Source organism: Carettochelys insculpta, chromosome 2 (assembly GCF_033958435.1).
Source record: "Carettochelys insculpta isolate YL-2023 chromosome 2, ASM3395843v1, whole genome shotgun sequence".
NCBI lineage: Eukaryota > Metazoa > Chordata > Testudines > Carettochelyidae > Carettochelys > Carettochelys insculpta.
This window is the reverse complement of record NC_134138.1, coordinates 215476490-215502275: the sequence shown is the minus strand read 5'-3', so window position 1 is coordinate 215502275 and position 25786 is coordinate 215476490. Positions and strand designations below refer to the sequence as shown.

Here is a 25786-nt window from a genome sequence, read left to right as displayed (position 1 = left end):
ACTCCTTCTGAACACTGCAAACCTCACACCTGCTCCTAGACAGGCCCCAATTTTGCAAGCTGAACTGCAAGGCTTGCCACTCAGCAGAGGTTTCATGCAGGCATCAGGGACTTCCCATAAAAATCCATATGCAGCCTAGAGTGAATATGTGCATCTGCCTATGTGACATACATTTGTGCACTAGGATGGGGGCATTTGCAGCTTTTGGTTTAAACTAAAAAATTATTTCAAACTATCAGAGTCAATGAAAGAAAATACTACAAAGAACCCACATGAAACATCCTTTCTGCAGCGTTTGTTCTGCTTGCAAGTGAAGATGCTATGAAAAGGCATTTGGTATGTGGGCTACAAATACTACTTCTTTAAAAAACAAACAGAAAAGAAAATTAAATTCCAAACCAAAGCACTGCACCACACGGCACACAAGGTAAACTCTTGGCCAGGGGAGCATACAGGATAACACAAGACATTGCACACAGAAAGCATGTGAGATTTTTTTTTTATGACGACGGAATGAAAGGATGGACAGAGGTGGAGCACTGTGAGGAGAAAGTAAATTCAGACCTAAATAGTAGTTCGGTGAAAGGGACAAGAGGGGAGGGAAAAGAGAAAAGGAGGAGAAGGAAGCAGCACTGTGCAACTACTTAAGGGCAAGGATAACAGACATGAGAAGAGAATGAAAGGATGGGATGTTGATCAAGTAAGGAAATTATTTAGCTGCTACACCGAGGATGGGAGGAGAAATTTGAAATAATAAGGAATATGCTATTAGATTTATTCTCCTACCTCTTTTATCAAAGATATTACATCAAAGATATTGCTGACTTTCTATATGCCATAAAAGTGTCACTTTTGCATCTGCCAACAAAGAGAAGTCAAGGAAACATGGCCCGTTTGAATCTGCATTTGACGTTACCTTCTCATCATGAAACTTTTTGAAATAAAAGCATGGAAGCTGCAAGGGAAAGGAGGAGATTCCCTTGGTGAATGAACAACGTGTCAGGACTAACGTTAGGTAGAGCGAGTTTTCTTGACTGTGCTATTATCTTTCAGTTTATTTCAGTTACTAGGTTAGTTACGATTGTGTATCTGGGGACTGTTTGAGCCTTTGTTCCCTTGATCATCTTTGATCAGCTTCAGGGAGACTTGAGATCACCCTCCCTCTGTGTGGTTAGCCCTACCCTTTCACTAACCTAAGAGAAAAGGCCTTAGAAGTCAGAAGCTTAAGCAAACAAGCGGAGCTAGAAACAGGGAGCTGAAAAATGGCAAAATTTGACAGGGAGTTTGTAGGAGGGCAGAGGCGACCAGTGTGGGGAATGCCGAGGGGTGGGGAGAGGGAAGCATCAGCCACGTGCAGGAAGTATTTGAAAGTGGAAGGCAGCCTGGGTGAAAGTGATCATGAAATGATAATGTTCATGAGTCTAAGGAAGAGTAGGAATGATAATAGCTTTGTTTGGACATTAGGAAAAACTTCCCAACTGTCAGGATGGTTAAGCACTAGAATAAATTACTTAGGACAGCTGTGGAAGCTCTGTAACTGTCTAATCTGCTCTGTAAAATATACCTATGCATATACCTATCAAGGACAGTCTAGATGGCTCTTGGTCCTGCCATAAGTGCAGGGGGACTGGACTTGACTTCTCAAGGTCCCTTCTATTTCTATGATTCTAGAATATATGGCTGGAACAGTGTGCTCCCTGTAGTGTGTGTATGTATGTATATATAAAACACACACACACACACATGAATGAGGGCGGGGGAGAGTACTGCTTCTCTCCTGTTCCTTCCCCTCTCCTTGGGTGGCAGGGCAAAGGGGGAATATATTTCATATGGCATCCAGGTAAAAGAACCTGTCACAAGGGGACAGCTAAAGGTTCTTGTCTGGCAGGGAAAAGGGATTGCATCTGCTTGTCCTTGCTGCTGAAGGCTATCCATTCTGGGCCCTGTTTGCTCTTACAGCTTGCAAGCAGACAGCTAGACTCCATTCTGTTGTCACCTTGCTCACCTTCACCTAGTGAGCTGGATCTCTTATGATGCCAGGGGCTAGGCCAACTGCAAAACTTCATTTGAGATCTGGATGGGAATTCTCCCATGTGGCAAATCTGGCAAATTGTCATATGAGGTTTTTCCTGTCATCCAGCATCTGGTTTCATTGGTGGACAAGAGGGAGAGGAGTTAAATTACAGTCACAACTTTGGTAGGGTCTCCTGCAGCTGTGGAATTAAAAATGTCTGATGTAAGGTCCCCGTGGCACAACGGGCTGCCTGGTGATGGGCCCAGAGCATGACACCGTGTCTCTCATGCAGCACATGGCTCCCATCCCCACTTTTTGCATGGATGCGTTTAATGAGATGAGACTATGGCTTCCGGCCAAGATTCTCAGGCAGGCTTTAGCAGAGGCTTTCATACCCACTTTCAACACTGCAGAACCTGGGGCCATTAGTACACAGTTGATATGCACCCCAGAACAGGTCAGCTGAGTCGTTAGGGTTCCTCCCTGGTTAATGGTACTTAACTAAATGCAAAGTCTCCTTGTCTCTATGTCTGTAAATATTATTCCTAATGATCAGAGGTGGAAAAAGCACCCAAGTTACTTGAGTAAAAGTGCAGCTGCTGTCCCTTCTCGGTACATGAGTACAACAAATATACCATGTGTGTATGTGTGTGTGAGTGCGTGCGCTTTTCCTCAAGTAATTTTCCAGAGGGAAAGTACACTCCCCCTCCCCCAGCAGCTCCTTTTACAGTACTTGTTCTACCTCTGCTATTATGTACCTATCTCACAGAAAGGTTTAAGTCCAATCATGTTTGTGAAACCCTTTGACAATATCAGTTTGAAGACACTGTGGGCCAAGCCCAAGACTGGTGTACATCTGATAACACCACTGAAATTAACAGAAACACACATTTATATCAGCTGAGGCTCTAATCCTATACAAGTCCCAGGAATTTGTCTATATTGACCCTACAGTACCAGGAGCATGTGCTGCTTGAAGAACTCCCAACTTCAAACAGGGAAAACATGACCTTTTTGAAGGTCTTTGAAATAGAGTCGGACACCAATCTTCACTGAAACTTCAAGATAAACTCCCTTATAGTTCAACAGGCACACATAGCAAGGACTCGGCTTATAATTCAGAGTTACAGAAACATGTATGGTCCTTTCCAGGAATACACACAATTTGAAACACCATTAATAATTTTAACTGAAGAACAAGCATCCTATTCCATCCAATGTCTGCTACAAGTGCGGTATCCGCTTAGAAGTCTGTTAAAAGCTACCTGTAATACTCAGGAAGAGCATATCTACAAGACAGATACATTGCTAATACATTCTGAAAAATCAGAAACAAAATGGTTCTTTCTGTAATAATAATTTAGATTTATATACCTTAGCCATGAGTGTTGTTCCAAAGCCACCTTGAAAATTATTAGCTGAGGGTACTCCTTCCATTACGCCTGGAACTGGGTTGTAAGTTTCACTTGACCAGCAACGGCCTGAACTCATATTTAAAATTTTAGCCAGCAGTTTTGGGTCAAGCCCTAACCTGTCAAAAGGTCAAGGAAGAGAAGTGTTAATGTCAGCATGCACAAGATATGGGTGACTTGTTTTATATGCTAGGACCACACTATCGCTCCTCTCCCTTTATTATAAGTCAAGAAGAATGATAGAGTATTGATATTGGGGGAGGGGATCCCCTACCTTAAATTAAGGCCATCTATCTATCATTTAAGCAATAACTTTTTCAAAGTTTCTGTCTCCTGATCTACACAAAGACCTTTCACTTCACAATTTTGAAAATGCAAACAAAATAAAGGCCCTCTCAGAACAGCAGTTCTTTTGTATGCCTACTGAAAAAAAAATCAGTTCTTCCACGTAATACTGCATATGTGTCCTTCCCACACCAAAATGATATTCTTCGACTTATTCTGGATGAACTATTGCAAAACTAAATATTGCAAAATAAAAGGCACATTATAGTGTGGGGGTGAAATTATGGGTGTACATTTACTCTTAAATGCAAGCAATGTAATATTAACAATAAAGAAACAAGGATGTTATCTCCATTAAAGAAAACATTTACTGTGTTCACATTTGCAAGCTAGGTTTTATTACTATTATATTTTTATTATACTCTCTTGCTTCTAAAGCAAGCCTGCATGAGACGGTGACATATGCTCTCTATCTATTCACAGACATGCATTATAGTTCTGGGTCAACTGCTGATAAGGTTACTGATCCTGATAAAACAAAGCTTGTCTGAGCAGAAACATCATTTGTTCTATCACTGAGCTGATGGCATAAACTGCTGCTCAATGTGGACTCTAAAAGAAATGTAGCAAAGATATTACAGGTATTTTAACACACTTGAGTTTTTAACCTTATTATTTTGCATTTTTGCTGAACAGCAAGTTGCAAATGTAATTTTACACCAATTGCATTTATATCAATAATTGGTAGCAATAATTTTTAAAGTGTCTATTTATATTCAGTTGTGATCTCCGTTGGAAAAAAAAAAGACAGACAATTATATCCTATAATTATGAGAATTTTTGAAAGGCACTTCACAACCTGTGACAACCATACATTTTTTGCTGGACAAGAGGCTAAACATAAAACATGCTCTGTTTCATATCATAATTCCAAGTCAGTTTCAAGCTTCTCACAAAAAAAAGGTTCCTCCTCTGCACCAATTATTTGTGGCAACAACAGATTGACAAGGTATCTAAACTACCCTAAGAATCTCTGTTTATGCCGTGCATTATTTGATTTATGGAGTTTAAAGCTAATTTATTATTAGAAAATTTTCAAGTATACACATTTAAAATGTAACATTTGAGTTACAACTTTTCAAAGTGATACCTTATGTGATGGGTCCTAAGGTGTGGTTCCTGCTCCATAAGTCAATAAGTCTCAGCTATTCGCTCCTCCTTTTAAAAACATCCAATATTTTAAAGGTGCTTTTTAGAATTACCACTGTTGGTCCCATATTAAGGGCCTGATACAATAGCCCATGGAAATCAGTGGATGCATTCCCACTGACTTGAATTGGTTCAGGACCTTATATCCTCCCCCGCATCCTTGCTTATCCTTTCTGAATTAAGCTTTGAAATTTTATTTCATTTGATTTTCTTTTCAAAGGGAAAGTATTTTCCCCTCACCACCATGATTTGTTTACATTTTACAGTCATACCCCGAGATACGCCCATTCGAGTTATGAGAATTCGACTTTACAAGGAGTTTCATTTAATACCCCTACTTCAGCTTACGAGGCATTTCTTCACATTTACGAGGACCAATTTGGAGGCTGGTGGCTCTGGTAGACAAGCACCAAGGGGATGGAGTTGGCTGTGTTGGTCTTGATGAAGAGGCTGTGCAGGGGTGAGGTGGCGCTCTGAGAGAGGGAGGCAGTCTGGTGCAGGGAGGTAGACTCGTCCGAGTCCTGGCAGTAGATCACGCTATTCTGCGAGACGTGGATGCTGGGCACGCAGCCCATCCCAGCCCCACTGCTGCTGTTCAACCCTGGGCTGGCTAGGGGGCCGCCGCCACCCACCCTGTGCAGCTCTGCCTTGGGCGCCACTTGTTGTCTGTGGCGCTCCTTCCCATTTAGCGCCTGGCTTGCCCGCCGCTGCCGCCTCAGCTGCCACCGGCGGGGCCTCTCCGCCGCACAGCCCCACACGAGAGAGGCATTGCCCCTTGCCAGCCCGGGGCCCCCTGTGCATGCCTAGCTCCCTGCACGGCCAGCCCCTGGCAGCGCCCGCTCCCCGCTTAACCTAAGCTGCGCTCAGGCCGGGCTGCCTCCCCGTGCCCTTCTCTGCCCTACCCCTGCCCTTGCACCAGATTTAATGGGATCTGGTGTTGTTTTATCATAAATGGGTGTAAATTTTGGGGCTCAGGAACGCATAACATTTTTTCCCATTGAAATGAATGATAATTACATTTTCGACTTACGAGAATTCGCCCTAAGAGGGGTTTTTTAGGAACGAATTACCCTCGTAAGGCGGGGGAAGACTGTTATATTTTATCCTCTATCATGCATCAAACGCCTCTCAGCAAGGAGTACTTTAGGTTCTCATTCAAAAACGTTGAGTAAAAAGAATATTAAAAACCTCCAGGAATCCTGATCTCTCATCCACACAACACACTGAATGGTTTGTTTTTTCTGTCTCCCAGGTAAGAACCTCCAGCAGTGCAGTGCCTCTACTGGAATTTTGCTACAGCTTCCAATGGAGTTTACATTATAAGACTGGGGTGGTGGTGGTGGTGGGGGCGGGAGATAACCCCTTCCTGCCTTCAAAATGAGAACTTTCCTGGGGTGTGCAGGTGGAGGGAGGGCAATGCCAGTTATTTTTTGATCACTACATATTTAAAAATGCAGCTCCTGTAAATATATACTTCATGGATGTTCAGCACTCCATGTGAAAAGGCAATGTATAAATAGTTTTGCTTATGCTGGGATGGGGGAGAAGATGTGTGTGTCAGTTCCGAATCTAATTTAAAAAAAAAAAACTTTGATGCTTTTATGCACCAAACAGATTCTCTTCAAAAGACCTGCCGATTTTTTTTTCCCCGCAGAAAGTGTACCATTAAAAAGACCATGCTAGAAATGTTTTGCATTTCATCTTTTTGAGGATTTATCTACTGGTGCATCTATAACTGACAGTTAAAATTAGACATGTATTAAAATCAGTTACTGAAGAAGTCCTCTGTCTCCCACTGCACTCAAAGCTTGTAATGGTCTGAAACCAACTAGAATATACAGTAATTGTCATTCAGTGAGAGTCTACCCTAGAAAGTCATGCTTCAGTGGAGAAGACTGAGTTTCCATTTGAAATCAACAAATTAATCCAAGACAGGTATCTGAAAGGGCAAGTTTAATAGGAAGCAGCTACTGGGCTCTCAACCATGATAAAATGTTATTGCTGTTTCCCTGTAAATTGGCTAGGAACATATGATACTTTCTGCATAAGAGCTCCATTGCTGTTCAAGAGATATACTGCTCAAGCTATCAAAATGATGACAGTCTGTCAGTCCCCATAATAACTTGTCACTGGACGGGCAAGAGTACGTGCACGCACGTGTGCATTTACAATTGCCCAAATGTTCTTCCAGACACAGAGAAAGCAGCCAATATCCCAACATTATAGTTAATGTTACGCAAAAACAATTGCTGTGTCAAATCAATGCCCCTTCAGCAGAAATACTAATGAGCTACCAGGGAGTTAGAATCTGAATATGGACACACAGATCTGAATAAAAACAAGAATAATTCTAACCATTGGTCAAAACACAGCCACATTCCTTGTGGTTTGAATAAAACCTCATTTTAATATTTTCCACAAACTTCCCTCTCCCCTATTCCCATCTGCAGCTGCAACAAAGGAGCAGTAAGGCCCCACAAGAAAGGCAGCTATGGAACTGCCTGAATGAGACTATGAAGTAGCTGAACTCGAGACATTTCCAGCCTGAGGTGCTTTGGGTAAGCAGCATCTGACATGTCAGGTAATTATTCAGACAGAAGCCTTTGAGACTCAGTCGTCACTAATAGAAATGTGTAAGCCAGCATGGATTCTATCATCCAAGTACCTTGTGTGGAATATTAATACATTTGAGCCACCTTAATTGGGGTGCCCATGATCTAGGAACGTCCATGGTTCAGACCCTGGCAAGGGAGGGGAGGAAGTAGCTCTGTGCATTGTCTCTCCCCTTGTCCCCCATGCTGGGGGAATGGCAGCACCGTGAAGCAATTCTTTGGAAGCTTTCCCCCGTCACTCCCATAATGGCAGGTGATGCAGTGCCTAGGAATGGCACATGTGTGTAAAGCCCCATGTAGCCCCAGGAGCAGGATGCAAGGTAAGTGCCCCCCACCCTCTCACATCCATAGCTGGCCCCCTCAATCCTCCTCATGCATCTTCTCTCCCTCCCAGATCTCATCTTCACTCCTCTCTCCTGTACCCTACCAGTACTTTTCAGAAATATTTTTATTTTCACCCTCAAAACAAAAAGTAAACGCACTATCTGACACAAATATAACACGTAAATGAAAGCAATATGGCAGAGCACTGTAATATACAATTTTACAGTACTGTCTGTTTAATTACTGTACCTACCCAATAATAATGGTGAACACCGATGGTCTGAAAAATTTCATAATCTGACATAACCTATTATATCCCAAGATTGCCAGATTAAAGAGGTTCAAGTGTAATTGCACAGGACTTGATTATGCCATATAGGTACAGACCCAGGCTGAGGGCAGCACAATACTGACTCAAAGAGCACTGTAGGAATAGTCTCCACAGGCATAGCACCTCTCTTTGCTATATGCCAACCAGCTCCTTCTGTGACTGTCCTTCTCACCCCTCCAAACCTATCTTACTGTACCTTGTGAGTCACAAATGCATAGCGAGAACAATCCAGGACAACAACTGTGCTTGACTGTTAAATAATAGCATAACAAGGAGGAGGAAGTTCTTGTGCCCTCAGTCCCACCTGCACAACCACAAAGCAGCCAGGCACAACCTGGCCCATAAAAACAAAAGAACTTTGTAGGAGAAAGAAGAATCCTCTATTACACTTGAAGCGACCACTGTAGCCTCACTCATGACAGACAGGAAAATGGACTTGGTTGCAATAAAAAATAAACGGGATTCTTTATGAAGGCTGCTGGCACAGACAAACTTCATAGCTCTCTTCATAGAATTCTAGGGCTGGAAGGGACCTCAGGAGGTCATGTAGTCTAGCCCTTTGCCAAAAGCCTGACTCTTCAGTTCCCAAACTAATTACAAAATCTTGTGCTGCCTACTATCACCTCCCCAAGTGCTCTCCTTAAAGTTACGTCTCCATTGCAATTAAAAACGTGCAGCTGGCCAGAGCCAGCTGGCTTGAGTTCATGGGGAACAGGTTTAACTGCAGGGTAGACATTCAGGTTTGGCCTGGAGCTCTGTGACTTGTGAGGTGGAAGGGTGCCCTAAGACTGCACAGACAGTCACAGAAAGGACTCCCAACTACACTGCTAACAGCAGCAATCTCCACCCGGCCTACAGGGTTCAGGGGTCTGCAACCTGCAGCTTCAGAGACACATACAGCTCTTTAAGGACTTCTTTGTGGTTCCTCATGCTATAACTGCAAAGTTAAAAAATCTTCCTGATTATTTTCCATAAGCAGGGAACATCTAAAAGCCCATGAATGAACAATTCTGATTTAAATAGCAAATTATATGTCACTTCAAAACACTGGATAATTACCCCTTCAATACATACAGTGCATTGTGGGATACTGTACTGTATCTGTTTTGATCAGATTGTTAATAAAAGTCTTGATTTTGAAAAGGAAAAGGAAGCGTGAAGAATTCCTGCTATGAAACTCATTTTAAGAAAGAAAACTGATATTAAACATGAAGTAAAATTGGCATAATTGAAGTGGGGTTGAAATGGCTTAAAAAGAAGTGGAAAATTAAAGATGAAAAAAGAATTTCAAACTGAATGAATCCGATCCTTTGCATGTGTATCAAGTTTGGCTGCGCTGTCTTTATGTCTCATTTGCCAAGGTAAATTCACCACCAACAAAAAATGAAACCTTGAGAGGCATTTTCACAAAAAGCACTACTTTTGCCAAAGAGAATCCAGCTGGAGATGCCAGAAAAAAAGCCCTGCAGGAGCAGCTGTGCAAAGCAGAGCAAAGTAAGAACACAGTTGCAAGATGGGTGAAATTACCAAGTAACATAACTTTGCCTAGTTCTGTGATAACTCAAGAGATCGTGAAATGAGGTAAGCCATTCACGGATGGCGGATATATAGAAGAGTGCTTTATCAAAGTAACAGAGCAGCTGATTATAGTGATTTTTGAAAACAAAAATGAAATTGTTCAAAATCTAGCATCCTCCAGAGAGAGAGAGAGAGAGGGAGACAGAGAGAGAGAGCGCAAGCGAGCGTTCAGGAGTGAAAGTCAGGAAGATAGTGGTGCATGTAAAGTGTGAGGAAATAGATTATTCAAAAAGTTGGTGAACATCCTGCAGTAAATATGTATCACATTACAAATCAGTGTGTGCGCACCGTTCTTAAAATAGGGAATACAAAAAGTATGGTTTAACTTTATTTACGAAGGGCCTTCTTGTATTCACATAAACTGAGGCTCTTGAAGTATTGAGTTTTTTACTGAATTTGAAAAAATGGCTCTTGCTAGTTTGGTTACCAGCTCCTGGCCTAGCTGGAAGTCAGATATCCACACTTCCGTCTTTTAATTTTCAAGCTTTATCTTGCTAATACTAGATTTTTTCTTTTTTACCTGAGAACCCAGAGATCACTAAAAAGAGAAGTACTTGTTTTAGTGATGCTCAAAAGACACTCTGCCTGTAAGAAAATGAAAGAGATGCCGCACTGTTGACAAATCCTGTAATGGAGCAGAAGTTCATTAATACAAACACAATTATGAGGGGTATTCAGATTCTTAAGTGAAATATCTGTCATCTCAGAAAGAGAAATCCAGGAAAGTTAACTTGTTCAGCTCTTAGATGGATTCACAAATGAAAATAATGTCTCATTTTTCTGCGGGACATTTTCTTGTTCCCTCCCACTCCTGCTCAATAGTCAACCTTCTCTGCCTAACACACACAAAAACCCTAGCAGCTTCAGATTAGTAAAGGTACAAGCTTTCTCCATGACCGGAAGTTGGACTTTCAGTACCAGACACATCAACTTAATTCAAATTTCTCATATTCAAACTGCCACATCTTTTACCCCAGCCTGTCTACAATAAACAACTCCAATTAAACACTGTTGGGTAAAATCCAGTTAGATGACATGATCATGATACCCACAACCTAGTAGCCAGTACAGATCAAAATAAATTGTACTCTGTATCCTGTCAATTAACCATGATTAAACCCCACCAAACAAGCTGTTTTGAAGAAGGTCACCACCTTCTTAACTTGGAATACTGGGACTTTGGGTCTATATTCACAATAATTTCACTGATGGAAAAATCTTACCTTTGTAAAAGTGGAAAAAGTGCTCTCCATGAGCTTGATCCAAAGCCAATTAATGCTCATGGAGATACTATCAGTTACTTCAATGGGCTTTCATTAAGTTCTACATAACAAACCCTCCTGCTATTTGGTATGATGAACAGTTTGTCCTCAAGCGATGCCCAGTACAGGAATAGCAGGGTGCTGCAGGTCAAGCTCAACTCCATTACTATTGTTGTGAGGTGGGAAGCTTGCACAGTGCTGCCTTCACTAAAATCTAGCATTAATATGCCCTATCAGAATGCTACTTTCATACAACCCAAAATCACCAAAAACTCTTGAAAGAAAGAAATTAACCCAAAATAAGACAATCCAGACACTTCTATGCTATAATGGCTTCAAACTCCAATTAGCTTCACATGTAATCTGATGCCAGAAATGTACGTTCAAGGCCTCTTAAAATAAAATAAACTATGCAGTTAGTAAAATAATCTATAGAAACGAGGACAAAAATATGACAAAGTCATATGTAATTGATTTTTCACTAAGTGAACCAAATCTTAAAACAGACCACAATACAGCTTTACCATACTGACTTACAAGAGCTGTACACAATCATACCAGTTTTATTATGGCTTGGTCAGATAGGCTTCACTATCCTACAGATGCTCAATTTTAAAATGTAAATGGTACAGGATATTGATAAACCAATTAGCACTGATGCAAAGCAAATTCCTCTTTTATCTCAATTACAACATGACAACTTAATAGGTCACGATAGTCTAACATCTGAGACAAGGGCAATTCAATAAAACAACTGCATCTTGATATGGTAATTAAGAGGAAATGTGAATCCATTACCCTGCCTTTTGTGTGAATGTGTGTGCACGTGTGTGTCATACGTACTTTTTATTCTTTTAAATTTCTTGAGCCCTCTTGCAGTTTTTGTAGTTCATATCAAAGACCACAGGAGGACATCCAATAATAAATTGACAAATATCTTTAAGATCCGTAGATTCTAGTGGGCAGTTGTAAAGGCATATCTGAAGGGATGAATAATTCACAAAAACTCTAAGGAGTTATGCATTTACCCAATAATCTTCTCAGACGCACTGACTTTTTATAAACCTACAAATGGTATTTGCATTGATGTAAGCCTGGGCAAGGGAATCAAAGTAAAAATACTGCGAAGTTTAATTAAATGTTTTGTTGCATATAGAGGCTCACACAGGAGTGGCAAAATGTCTAACAAAATGTGTATTTTCAAAATGAAATAAAAATTGGTTTTAGACATTAAAATACTTCAAAATGTTGCTACTTACAAGTTAGATACATCACGTATTACAGAAAAATTTGCTCTTTAATTAGGAAACCATTTAAGCAAAGTAATGGAATACATTTTAGATTTTTCACAAGGAAGTATTTATGATGATTAACAAGAAAAACAACAATGGTTAAGGTTGACAGGAGGGTAGAGTGACATTGTATGACATCTTCTGAGTTCTGCACAACTGTTAGAAATTTCTTTCTAGCATATTTTGGAGAAAATATTCAATGTAGGCAAATAAAGCTATATGGAGCCAAGTGGGAGCAAAACACTTGTGATACACAGTACATTAGCCTATACTTCAAAAATATTATATTGGAGCACATTTACACTTTATAGTGCACATATAACAGAAGACACTGAGACATCATAGAAAAATATAATGTAATCATAGATAACTGTAATATTTGTAATATTTTATGGCCACTGCAAAGAACATTCCTGTTCTCAAGGGTGTGCTACTCTTGGTCAAGTAAACAAGTCTTATTGCAGTCTAATAATGAAACACTTGTACTTTTTTTTTCCCTGGCAGAATAACGTATGTGCCTACTGATCATCATTCTCTACCCACAAAAAGTCAACCAGCACAGCACATAAAAACTGCTAATATAAAAACACACACAAAATCCAACAAACCTGATTCCAAGATTCATAGCCTCAGCAGTTCCTATCATACTGATAGCTAAGAGCATGTTGTTGCAGATCTTCGCAGCCTGAAAATAAATTAAATACCTAGTCAGATTCTCAGTTTGCATGTGGGTCTCTCATAGGAATTTTTTTCATTCGGAGTTATGACTGAATATGTTTAAACAGCCTCTCCCTACATGTAACACCAGTAAATACCCAATGTACTAGAGATGGCACCAAGTCAATGAACGTTGGACAATGGATATTTCAGAGTGTGGGAAACATTTTTGTTTTGCTAGCACAATAACTCAACTTACTATTTTTTGAATGTGCAAGCTACTTGCTCTTGAGACTATACCATAAATCTATTATGATTGCATAATTCTTTTTAAAAAAACAAGTGACCACGGAAAAAGTACAATCTTAAGTCAAAATAAGAAAATGCTAGTTTTGATGGGGTCACCCAGCAAGAATGCTGAGTAATGGTACCCTGAGATCTTTTGCAGAAGGATCGGCACCTTTTGCTGATACTACCACCTTATACAGGATTGTGGATTCTGGTTCCAGATAATTTACTCAGGGGGTTACATCCACACTGCATTCTCCTTATGGAAGCAGAATGCAAATGAGCGAGATCAAAAATGCAACTGAACAGATTTACATATCTTGCACCTTATTTGCATATTCTCATGCAATTGTGCTTTTGGAAGAGGCTTTTCCAGAAGCAAAAACACTCGTGCAGATGGGTTCCTTCGAAAACAAACTCCATTTTCAAAAGGCCCCTTCTTCCTATTTTGTTTCAGGAAGAAGGGTTCTTTTGACAGAAGGATTTGTTTTCTAAGGAACAACATCTACATGGCTGTTTTTGCTTCTGGAAAATCCTCTTCGTGAAGTGCAATCATGCGAGAAATAAAAATCCATGCTTTATTTGCATTTTGGATTTCGCTCACTTGCATTCTTCTTCGAAAAGCAGAATGCAGTGTAGACATAGCCAAGATGAATTCAAAGAACTTGGATCAAAATGGAAGACAAGTATGGTAATGAAAAAGGGAAGGCCAGGCTGAGTGTATACCAAACAAGCAGCGTGCATTACCTGTCCAGTTCCAACCTCTCCACAGTAAATCACATTGGAACCCATGCACGTCAGCAGTTCTTTGGCAGCATCAAACTCTTGTTCCACTCCACCAACCATGAACGTAAGATTCCCAGCTCGAGCAGCTCCAACACCTGAATTGAGACATTACATTCACTACCAGCCTTTTAAGTATGGTTCACTCATGTGCTGAACATAGAAATTAACAGTACTACTCATATGTAAAGTTAAGGTTTGGGTTTAAGTTTCTCAGGATTAGGACCTTGATCCTTAAACACTTGATCAGGGTAACATATACAAACCCCACAAAGCATTCCTCTAAGATTACTGGTGAGTTTGTTGTTGTTTTTTGAATACCGTATCAATGCTGGGAGGCAAAGTACGTTCATAAATTTCACTTAAAATTAAATTTTGGAATTTCACGTTTCATTTCACATTAAACATGGTAAAACCAGCACGGTAACTGAAAACCCAGTTACAGTGCAGAGGTTTTGATAAAGTGATCTGTAACAGTATATTACCTTGATACACGTTCCCGATCAAGTCCTGTCCCTACCACTGTGGGTGTTAAAGCCCCCACAGCAAAGGAACGCATGCTGTACCGCTACACAATAAAGGAGTAAGGTTGGGGGATTGGACTGCCTTTGTATGTGGAGCCCATCTCCATGAGAAGACAGACAACATAAGTTTTTGTACAGGGTGACATTGCTAAAGTATGCACCACTGCAAAGATCTTCCTAACACTATAAACTCCAAAGCTCTAGCATTGTGGCTACCACTCCTCAGCCACTGGATGGAGGACTTCCTCCCCATCTTCTCTCTTCATGTAATTCTTGATGTCCATTCCCAGAAATTCAGGGCAGAAATAGGAACCTGGATTTGGGGCCTACCTAACTGAATAGATAATTGTCATCTTGTTGCCATTAATCTACAATGCAGCATGTCCGCAAAGAACACTACTTGAATAAATGTTTTGCAATGATTTTCATCCTGTTGCAATTTTTATGCAAACCACATAACGACCTTTACTACTATCCTGTGATCTGACCTGCAGCAAATTAAACAGACAGTTTAAGTCAAAGCTTACAAACAAAATCCAACACTATCTATCATAGGTCAATAGCCTTGTATCTAGATTACAGACTGCTAAATAGCTTCAGAGAGTCACTTATTAGAGCAAAATTAATGCTGACAATAGTTTTCAGCTGGTTAATCTTTTGACAGCTGCACCCTCTCACTCGTTTAAACAAATTTCAAGTACAAAAAAATTACTTAGGATAAAGAAAAAGTAATTGTTTTATAATGAGGAAACCTGGGAAATTTCTGCTTTTAAAAACAAAAACTATTTACATTCACAATGGGTATTTCTGTCAAGATTCCTTATCAGCTATCAGCCTACTCATACGAAACAAACAAACCATATAGTAAGCACACAATATTAGTAATTTAAAAAAGTTTCTGCTGTCAATTCAGCCAAAGAAGTAGTCTACTTTAGCTCCAAATTGAAGCAAGAGGGCATAAGGACACACACCTCACTTAATTAATGTTATGATTTTGAAGTATAATAGAACAATACTACTGTGCTTAACACTACTTTATCAGATAATATGAAGGAGATATAATGGCTTGAGTTTAAGGAGGAGAACTGGTCACCACTGGTGTTCCAGTATTTTTGTCTCTCACACACCTACTAAATGCAATCAACTAAAAAAATTAATCACAATCATAGTTCTAATCACACTATTAAACAATAGAATACCAATTTTTAACGAAGTATTTTGGGTGTTTCTCTACATTTTCAAATACATTGATTTCAATTACATCCCAATCCAATATGTATAGTGCTTATTTTACATTATTAATTTTAATTACAAATATTTGCACAGTACAAATAATAACAAAATAGTATTTTTGAATTTACCTCCTACAAGTACCGTAATGTAATCCCTTTATCATGAAATAAATACATTTTTATATATGCACCAAAGCACATGTGGATGTGCATCAGCAGTAGAAACGCATGCTGTCAGGCTGTGGGCTCTCTGCTAATCAGTTGGGCAGCATTTGAATTTCTTCTTGGGGGCTGCCCAAGTGCTCCACTTACGGGCAACGCTGCATTTGACTCAGATGATGAAAATGAAAATGTCCATACTGCCTTAGATTGTTACAGAATAGAACTCACCATCAGCATGGACACATGCCCTCTCCAGTGGTGGCTGAAAAATGAAGGGTCTTATAAATCTTTAGTATATTTGACACAAATATACTTAGCTATTACAGTGCAATCAGAATGAACACCTATTCTCACTTTCAGGTGACAGTGTACACAAGAAATGAGCAGCATTATCTCCTGCAAATGTAAACAAACTTTTTGTCTGATCAACTGGCTGAAGAAGAAATAGGACTGAATGGACTCATAGGCTCTAATGTTTTCCACCTTTTTGTTTGTGAATGCAGGCTTTTTACATAGGTCTATATTTGTAAGTTCAACTTTCATAAAAAAGATATTGCATTACAGTCCTTGTATTAAATAAACAGAAAAATAATAGTTTTTTGGTTTTCTGAAGTGCAAATACAAAAATATAAAATACTAGCACTGTACACTTTGTATTCTGTGCTGTAATTGAAATAACAAATTTGAAAATGTACAAAATATTTAAATAAATGGTATTCTTTACTGTTTAAATGTGTGATTGTGTGATTAAACACAATTTTATTTGCTTAACAACCTTAATTAAAATAGTTTATTTCACCTTATTAGCTAGTGACAGAACTCCTGTAAATCCTCAAGATCCTTATGCCTCTTTCCCTTCTTATCCTTGAGGAATGGCTGATAAAAAATTACATATGTGTTTAATCACAAGACTTCAATGTTACGATTCTCTCCTCCAGTGAGTCAACATCATAGGATTCATAAGGCCTCATTTCTGCGGTCAGTTTCTCTAGCATTCCCTCCTTTGTTTCACTGAAGTCACGAGGGCAGGATGCAAGACAGAATTGGGACCCAAATTAGTACACTACACCTTATTCTACTTTTCTTACCATTAGTTATATCACTATGACAGCATAAAATAGAAGGAGGAAGGGAAGGGAAAACATTTTTCCCCAACAACAAAAACAAAAAAGTTCACAAATTTAATTTTAAAATCTAAGATAATTTATGGCTGCTAATAGGTATGGGACTATCTGAAAATCTGGAGGTGGACTATGACTGCCAGTCCTCCAGGGCTGGCCTCTAGTCTCCTTGAATCAGCACTTATCTCCCAGGCTATGTTTACACTGTGCCCTTAAGGCACAATAATATATGCAATTTGCGCTATGCAAATTGTGTATCCTATTTTGAGTTAATTTCAAAATAGGCTGTTTCGGCATTTGGCGCTATCTACACAGTGCTAAGTGCCAAAATACTGCACTATTTTGAGGCATCCCTTACTCCTCCTGCAATGAGGTGTAGAAGGATACTGAAATAGTGCACATGGTATTTAGAAAAATATTTCAAAATACTGGGTGCATTTCATAGCCCCAGTGACTATTAAAAGCAAACTCAGAGATTTTAATTGGCTACTAGTAACAGATGATCATGTTGCAAGGGAAAAAAAAAAAATCTCCCAAACAGCTTCAGTCAGAGTTAGCAACCCAAAAGTGGAGCCTTGTATAACAAAAGACCTACTCTCTTAAAAATGGGAGTAACCCCAGTCTCAGAATCAACTAAACATGGGACTAAAAAACAGCAAAGGAGGTGGAAAAATCACAGGCTTAAAATTTGGGAACTGTATACGGCCATTAAGCAGAGAACCCCAGACAGCACTCACTGCTCCCTGAAGGAATCCAAGCAGATGTCACCCAGATAAACTCTGCGCAGAGAGGAAAACTGATCAGGGAAAGGATATAAGGCTCACATTTTCAGACACTGTCCCCATCAAGTTTCCAGTTCCACGACTGGTAGATGGCTCTCTTGACCATTGTGGGCTGATGGGGATTTCTTGCAGCTTGGCAGGGTTATCAATAGGGTTTGAATAGAGGGAGAGGAAGTGGGGAAATGTTGCACCAGAACCACAGTTAAGATGTTCTGAACAAGCCAGAAAAGCTGGGGCTGAGTGGGACGGCCAGGGGCAGCTTGGTGCAACAGAGCTAGGTTTGTGTCAGGGTCTCTCTTTAAGCTGCCTGAAAGGTGTTGGACTGCCTGGGAGACTCAAGTTTTCTATTTTTACATTGAACAGGCACAATATTAGGTTGTAGCAGTGTACCTCAGTCACAGCCATAAGGGCCACCTAGTTTCCCTATTCAGGCTGTAGTCTATTATCGTGTTGTGGACACCTGTCCACTAAAACATGGATAGAGAACACCAGCTCATTTCAGTCAGGCCCAGGAGCCTTCAGACGGTAATAACAACCGGTCACTACTGACTTGGGACAGGTTTATGCTAAGAGACCTATACGTCAAAAGCTCTTACCTAATCAATAATCCCCCAAACACCTATTTCTCCCAACTAATTTAGCCTCATTTATTTAAACCTCACAGCTTTTAAGATCTTGAAAAATCATGAGGTGTGCAGAAAGCCTAATAGCTATGGCAGAAGTTCCAGCTTTAAAAGCTAAGTATTTTTTTCAACAAGCAATCTCCAAACACGTTCAATTGTAAGAGCAATTTGATAATAACCAGCTTATTTATTAATTAGGAATATGAACTGAAAGTCACTGAAAATATAGCCAATTAAATTTACATGTAAATGCTCTTATTTTAGAGCACCATTTACCAACTTCTCAAACAAAATGTAGTACATTTAAAAAATAATAGACCAGCATTCTTAGAATGTGCATTATACGAATAAATTGTTGAAAACACCAAGCTTCCTATTGCATTTAAGTGTGTGGACACCAAGATAATCAGGCTTCCGGTGTACTGAGTACACACACACACTCGCACGCACACACTCTACTCGTGAATGATTTTCACTTATCCGTTGATTACGAACACTGTATGATACTGTGTCTGCTCTTAAGTCTGCAGCTCCACCCTTCACCCTGTCCTCTGGAACCTGGAGAAGTTTAGACATAAGTATCTATTTCCTCCATGCTTTATTCTGTATACAGTGGATTGAACAATGATGTATTTAAAACTAATTTACGATCTGAAACAGATTTAAAAACAAAAAAGAAAAACAGAATTAGAGTTTTAATCCTCTACAGTTTTACAATGTTGTACCTTCTGATGTGAGAGGTTAAGCTTTGACTGTTATGCTCTGGAAAGTGCAAGAGAACACTAGCTCCTTATTCCAGTATTTTTGCAAAAATACAGTTTAAAGGACTATAATCCCCTAAAACAAGTAGCTTCTTGTCATCTCTTTCCTGCCTTTCACATACGCTTAACTGGAGAGCTGCATGTGTTTGTTTGCTTTTAAGGGTTATGTGATTCTTATTGAAATTCTTGCTACTTCACATGAAAAACTTGGTCTTAAACAGTGCACAAGTTAAACACTAAGCACCAAGATAAAGGGGAAAAATCTGTGAAGGTTACATGTAAAACCCAAAACACACTTAGAGGAAACACCAGATATGCAGCAGATATAAATCTCAGTCAAAATTAAAAGTGAATTATTTAAATTCTAATATGTATAATACTAGATTCAGGACAGATGGAACCACTCTCTTCTACTAGTTTGCTAAAAATAGACCTTGGCTCCCTCAGACTTGGGAAATAAAGGGAATGTTACCAGAAATTCCAACAACAGTAAGCATATTTCTCAAAAATTACAAAATCAGCATCTAAGACAGCCACATAAAGCTGTTTTATTACTCTATAACTAAACATAGTAAATCACTTAATTTACTCAAAAGAACGCAAAGGTTTTAACCAGTCCGCTATCAAAAGAGATAAAGAAGAGGGCCGATGGGACCTGGGCTGCAATGTGAGCCGTCTTTAAAATGCAATTGTTCTAATCATTTTCTACAGATGCAGCCTCACAAGGGGCTGCTGTCACAGGGACCATTTACGACTTGTTATGGTGTCTCTATTGTTTACCATCGACATTCGCTAAAAAGGCGACAGCTGGGACAGAAAGCTGCTACTCAACGAACAATATAATCCCGTGAAAGTAATCAACAAATTTAAGGGTGTTAATTAACTTTACACTTTATCATGTTCAATTAGTTGTCTTTTCTAGAAAAGATTGCCGTGCACAATCGGTTTAGACCGTGCCATGTTTGATTTGTAAGTGATCACTGTTTCTGTTTCAAAGTCCATGTCAGATGTTCTCTTGGGTTTTGGTGACACAGATGAATGGCTCTGCACATGTTAGGGTGTGATCTGGTTTAACATAAACCAGCATAACATAACCCCTTGTTACCGTATTGTTGGCCTTATCCAGAATGAATACAGCATGCTCATGCACATGTGTACATTTTGGTTCATTAGAATTTCAGTTAAAGAAAGAACTGCTTCTAGACAAATTATGGATTTGGGGGAAAAAATGCAGATAAACCATGATCATCAAAATTTTAGGTACTCAGCATTAGCAAGTTTGGGCAACGTGCACACAAACATACATTCACAAATAACCATTTAGTTGGAGCTACAGAAAATACAGCATTTAGTTTCTGCAGTAACACAAAGCCAAAAATAAATGGATAATTTTTCATCATTATTTCTGAGAGCAAGACTTGTCTTTCAGGGGCACGTTTGGGATCATTTCTTCCCAGCAAGATTTCTAGTTTTGCCGCATTATGCACTATGTACAGGAACATTCTTATATTTTACATAATGTGCCTAGCTTTATTTAATGGCAGCTGAAAAAATGCTGGGGAAGTACAGTAAGTGCTGGTGTGTATAAAATTCTAGAGTATGGTGTTTAAATTTCTGTACTATTTTTATAATGGTAGGAATTCTACAAGCAATTTACATTCATATATAATTACAATTTGCCTTTTTCTCCCTTTCATACACCTGTTCCTGCTTGCTAATGGGACAAGGCAGAGCTCATGATGAAGTGACAATGTATTCACAAATACACCTTAATGAAAGTCGCTGCAGTCTCTCTGTACTGATAAATAGAGCTCTGCATCAAAATAGCTACTGATGTTTGAACAAAAAGGAAAACTGAGGAAGAAGCCTATCATTACGCTCAGTATTCTGATTCCTAACAGAGTTTATTAAATAAGTGTCAATAATGAATTTATCTTCCTTCTTTTAGAGCATAATCTAATTATGCAGTTTATTGAGATATGTCTACACAGAGACAAGACATAACTCGCAAATTTTGGATAACGTCAATTAAATACATACTGCCAATTATTTATCTAGGTATAGTTTTCACTTCAAAAATAATTCAGAAAAATTGTTAGCTCTGAAAGCTAATCATGGGCAAAGTTAAATATTTAAGAAGGAAATTATAGGCTGAATCTGAAACAGCTGAAACCACAAAACACAGCAGCAGAAAACATTCATTTTGTACAGAAGATCTGCGGGGAGAAGGGAAGTGGTCGATAGATCCCTAAATTGCAAGCAATAGCTGCTCTTCTATCCCAAGTTGGCAGCTGCTACATTTGCAGACCTGGTTCATTATTTACCCATAATGACCATCAAGCTCCAGTCAAAGTCAAATCACAACAACTGTCAGCAGCTCTTTTAATTAGCCTTGTTTGAATTCAGATAAATATCACCATGGCCCAGCTTCTGCTGAAAGGAGCAACAGAACACTGTACGAGGTGAGCTGCTCTGACTTCACAACCATCAACACTGTGTGGAAATCTCAAGACTAGAAGCACATAGGTGTAGTTAAAAAATAACAAAAAGGGGTTGTGCAAAAAGTACTGCTTGCTATCTTCCCCCCACCCCCCCCGTCATCCATATTTTTTGTTTAATGACAAAATTTGTGCATGTGAATTGTTGCTCACGAAGCATTGCTCTAAAGCCTAAAAAGTAAACATCTTTATGCTTTAATTTTTTCCTTAGGGGGAATGATTTAATTATACTCTAAATGCCCAGTTTTGCATATTTTGCAAAATTGAACCAAAGTTAAGGAACGTACATAAAACAGGATTATCCTCTCACCTAATTTATCTCCTTCTGTTTGTTATCCTCAGGGAACATAATCTTCCCTTGCATCAAGCCACTCTCATTCTCCCTGTGTCAGCAGTAGAATAATAATCTATCCATCTCCTCCTTCCACGTATGGGCAAGTATGAAAAAGAAGATTGGATTGGACCATGTGCAGTATTCCCACCAGGGTCCCCAGAAATCAGATTCTTGCAGGATAGTACAGAAGATGGAAAAGCAGAACATGTGTGTATGAGGTGCTCAGTTTGTTATCATCTTCCTTCTGGGTAGACAGATGCAGATGGAATATTAAAATATCTGACTTAGTTTTTTATCACGTACGTTAACAAACACACAGGCATGCACAAGTGAATGCTGCACCTCTTAAAACTTACATTGTGATCAGGACTGGGCTCAACTGTGCTAGGTGCTGTACAAATCGAAAGATGGTAGCAGTCCGCATCCAAAATAGTAATAATGTATGTGGTCTGAAGCCCCCATCCTGCACTGTAATCACTGAAGACCTGCTATGTCTGCTCAGAGCCCCACTGACTTCAGAGATATTCAGCAACTCTAATTCCTTGCTTTTCACATGCAGGCATGCATTACAAGGATATATGGTTATAAACCATAGGTCTACATAGGTGCCACAGTGACTCAGTGTATTCCTGCAGAGCAAGGGAGAGCAAAGTTGGGGTCAGGCCCCTTCGGGGTGTCTGCAAAATTTCCTAAGGGGGCGCAGAACAATCGGCTGTCAGACTCATCCATCTCATTTAAAAGGTTGAAATGTTACTGTTTTTATGTATGTGTATTCACATTTACATAGAAATTAACACAGTTTTTACACACTGCAGACTTGTTTTCTTACATGTGCCGAGAGGGTTTTTTCATCTGAACATAGCCAAAATTTCCATCAGTTTTGATTACATTAGACAAGTGTGTGTGTGAGGGGTGGGAGGAGAGATCTGCTAATTACAGGGATGAAAAATAGGGCCTGATGTAAAAAGTTTGCTCACCCCTGCCGTATGGAACAGATGAAATGAAGTTAATCACCACCAGGTACCTAAGGTGGTACATATGGAACGATAAGAAACTGGTTAAAACAAAAGCAGAATGGGTAATGAGAAGATTTACGCTTTGAAAAGGAGTGCTGAGTGAAGTTACATAGCAAGCAGTACTTGAACTTAGTGAGGGACACCAAAAAAGTAATAAAATCTCTGACTAATTTAGATATACTGAGATGCTCAAACACAGAAAACAACATGCATTCTTACTAGTTCCATTACAAAAAAGGAACAGAAGCTGCAATCAAGGAAGTTTAATATGAAAGGAATGGGTCATGACAGAATTTACGAGACGCTTTCAAGAAGTCATTGACAGCTTAGTAATTACTGGCCTAAGACAAAGGTCACTAAAAGGCAAATATATGTAGAAGCTACTGTAGCTTCTGCAACAAAATACAAGCCTAAACAAAGTTATGATGCAATTGTGCTGAATGCTGCAATTTATAAGGTACTGTGTTCTGTTCTGGGCACTGTAATATCAGAGAGAGATTACAGCATTTGAAACATCGTCAAATAGGATAAAAAGGCTGCTACGTCACGAGGAAAGGAAATAAATTATGACGACAAAAAGTATAAGAAAATACTTTTACCTTTAGAGTCATAGTATCTAAAACCTGTACAGAATAATTTAAAATTAATAAGTAATGCCAGCATTCTCCCCATCCCCAGCCAAATATAAGTCTTAAAAAATATATGTGTTCGTATTTGAACTTTTGAATTCTGAAAGTTATTGCCTCACGACCAATGCTTGACATTTACCTCAAATCCTCACACACTTTTACAGTGCTCTATTCCCCAGTGTTAAAATGATAGTTGCCTTGGCAGGATGTGGAAATAAGGGCAGTCTCTCCTAGCGCCAGAATCCAAGTCATAGGGCTTTACAAATCAAAGGCAACACCCGAAACTTTCCCCAGCAGGAAACAGGAACACGGTACAACTGGAAAAACACTGATGCAATATGCTCCTGGTGTCAATTACACCAAAATTCAGAGCAGTCGTCAAGGATAGGACAAACAGAGCATACTGCATTAAGGCACCTGTGATGGTGTTTATGGACCCTACACTAAACCCAGGCAAGGCACAAGGCAGCACGGGGTTATGGAGGCCCCACTCCATAGCAGCTATAGGGCAAGCTTTAGGTGGAGGAGTAGTTTAAAAGGGCACTAGTGGCCCAAAGGAAGGACTGCTTCTCCAGGAAAGGAGGGGGATACTTGGAACAGCAGAATGAGGCTATACCATTATTAAAGGCTATTCTGAAACCAATGATTCAAATCCCCCTCACTTTGTGAGTTGGAAATCCATTAGAACCTGAGAAGAACAGGACAGAATTCCACTGTTAGACTAAGTGGATACAACTAACCTGCGGGCATGCGTCACATAAACGAATCATAGCCTGGCAGGACACACCCCAGGGGAGGAGTGTAACTCAGGGGGCCAACGGAGATAGACATAGTGTAAAACCCATTTGAATCTCAGCGTGGGGATACGGTGGAGTGGATATCCTTACTCTGCTCCCCTACCCTCCTGCCCTGGCAGAACCTGGACTGGCCTAAGGGGAATGGACGTGACCTTCAGAGAAATTAAGACCCAGCTGCCCCCCGCCACCCCCCACCCACAGAATGACACCACCAGAAAGAACTGTGGAGCCACTGTCTAATCTCTCGGCTGTATGGCTATCAGACTGACTCCCTCTACCAACATAAAGGAAAGATACATCTGGATAGCCAGGGCTTGGTCTGGATTAAGAAAATGGTAGCTAACACATTACCCAAAGCAGATAAAGTAGTTCTCTTGGACTTGAACACCATCACTTTAACAGACCCCAGAGTTACAAACAGCGAAGGAATGGGAAGCTATTCATACCTCTGAATTCTTCATGAAACTGAACAGAAGATTATGTTTGTTCTTTCAAAAATTTACCACTGAACACAGACTTATTATTGCTTTAAACTTAACTATGCAGCAAAAAATGCTGCTTTTAACCATCTTAAATTAAATTGAACAAGCATCGAAACAGTTTCCTTATCACACCAAATGCTTTTTAAAAACTGTCCTTTTTTTTAGTAGTTTACATTTAACTCAATACTGTACTATACAGTATTTACTCATTACCCTCTCCCCCAGCTGCCTGACTGCATACAGCTGGGTTCAAGCGAGGTGTGTGGCTGACTACTCAGTTTGTAACTCTGATGTTCTACTATGTATGTGAATATGAAATACCCCTGAAGTGTGAATCTTCTGGACAAATGGCAGACAAACTCTCAATTAAAGAGGCAGTAGCCATCCCTATTAAACACACAAAATTCTTTTGCCACCACACCAGCATCATCTCCATCTTCTTTGGGTTAAGTTTCATGTTACACGACTCCCATGTGCTGTAAAAGCAAGGACATTTCATAGCGTAGGTCTAAATAAGAGATAGAAATGCATATTGTCCAAAATCTGACAGCATTGCCCCACAGATCTATCTTGATCAATGAATATAAATTCCAAATTTACTAACGCACAGCTGCAGTTGGACAGACTTATCCCTCTCTGCATTTACCAGTAACAATTAGCCACAGTCCACCAATAGCCAAGGGACTGGACTGCATATTGTTTTGATCCTGTGAGTCTTAAGTACATTAATATCATTTAAAATTCAAGTGTCCACTCAAGAGTTTAAACCTCATTTTTA

General features: G+C 39.6%; 1 protein-coding gene across 3 annotated transcripts in view; it reads right to left on the bottom strand.

Annotated features, from left to right (window-relative positions):
• HIBADH (3-hydroxyisobutyrate dehydrogenase) overlaps positions 1 to 25786 on the bottom strand; it is a 128794-nt gene that overhangs the window by 5558 nt on the left and 97450 nt on the right. For all 3 annotated transcript variants that reach the window (XM_074986151.1, XM_074986153.1, XM_074986152.1), the window contains 3 exons: positions 14012 to 14145; positions 12928 to 13004; positions 3389 to 3545 (listed from right to left, as the gene is read on the bottom strand). In XM_074986151.1, the coding sequence (XP_074842252.1) occupies positions 3389 to 3545; positions 12928 to 13004; positions 14012 to 14145 (368 nt within the window). The remainder of the gene's footprint in view (positions 1 to 3388; positions 3546 to 12927; positions 13005 to 14011; positions 14146 to 25786) is intronic.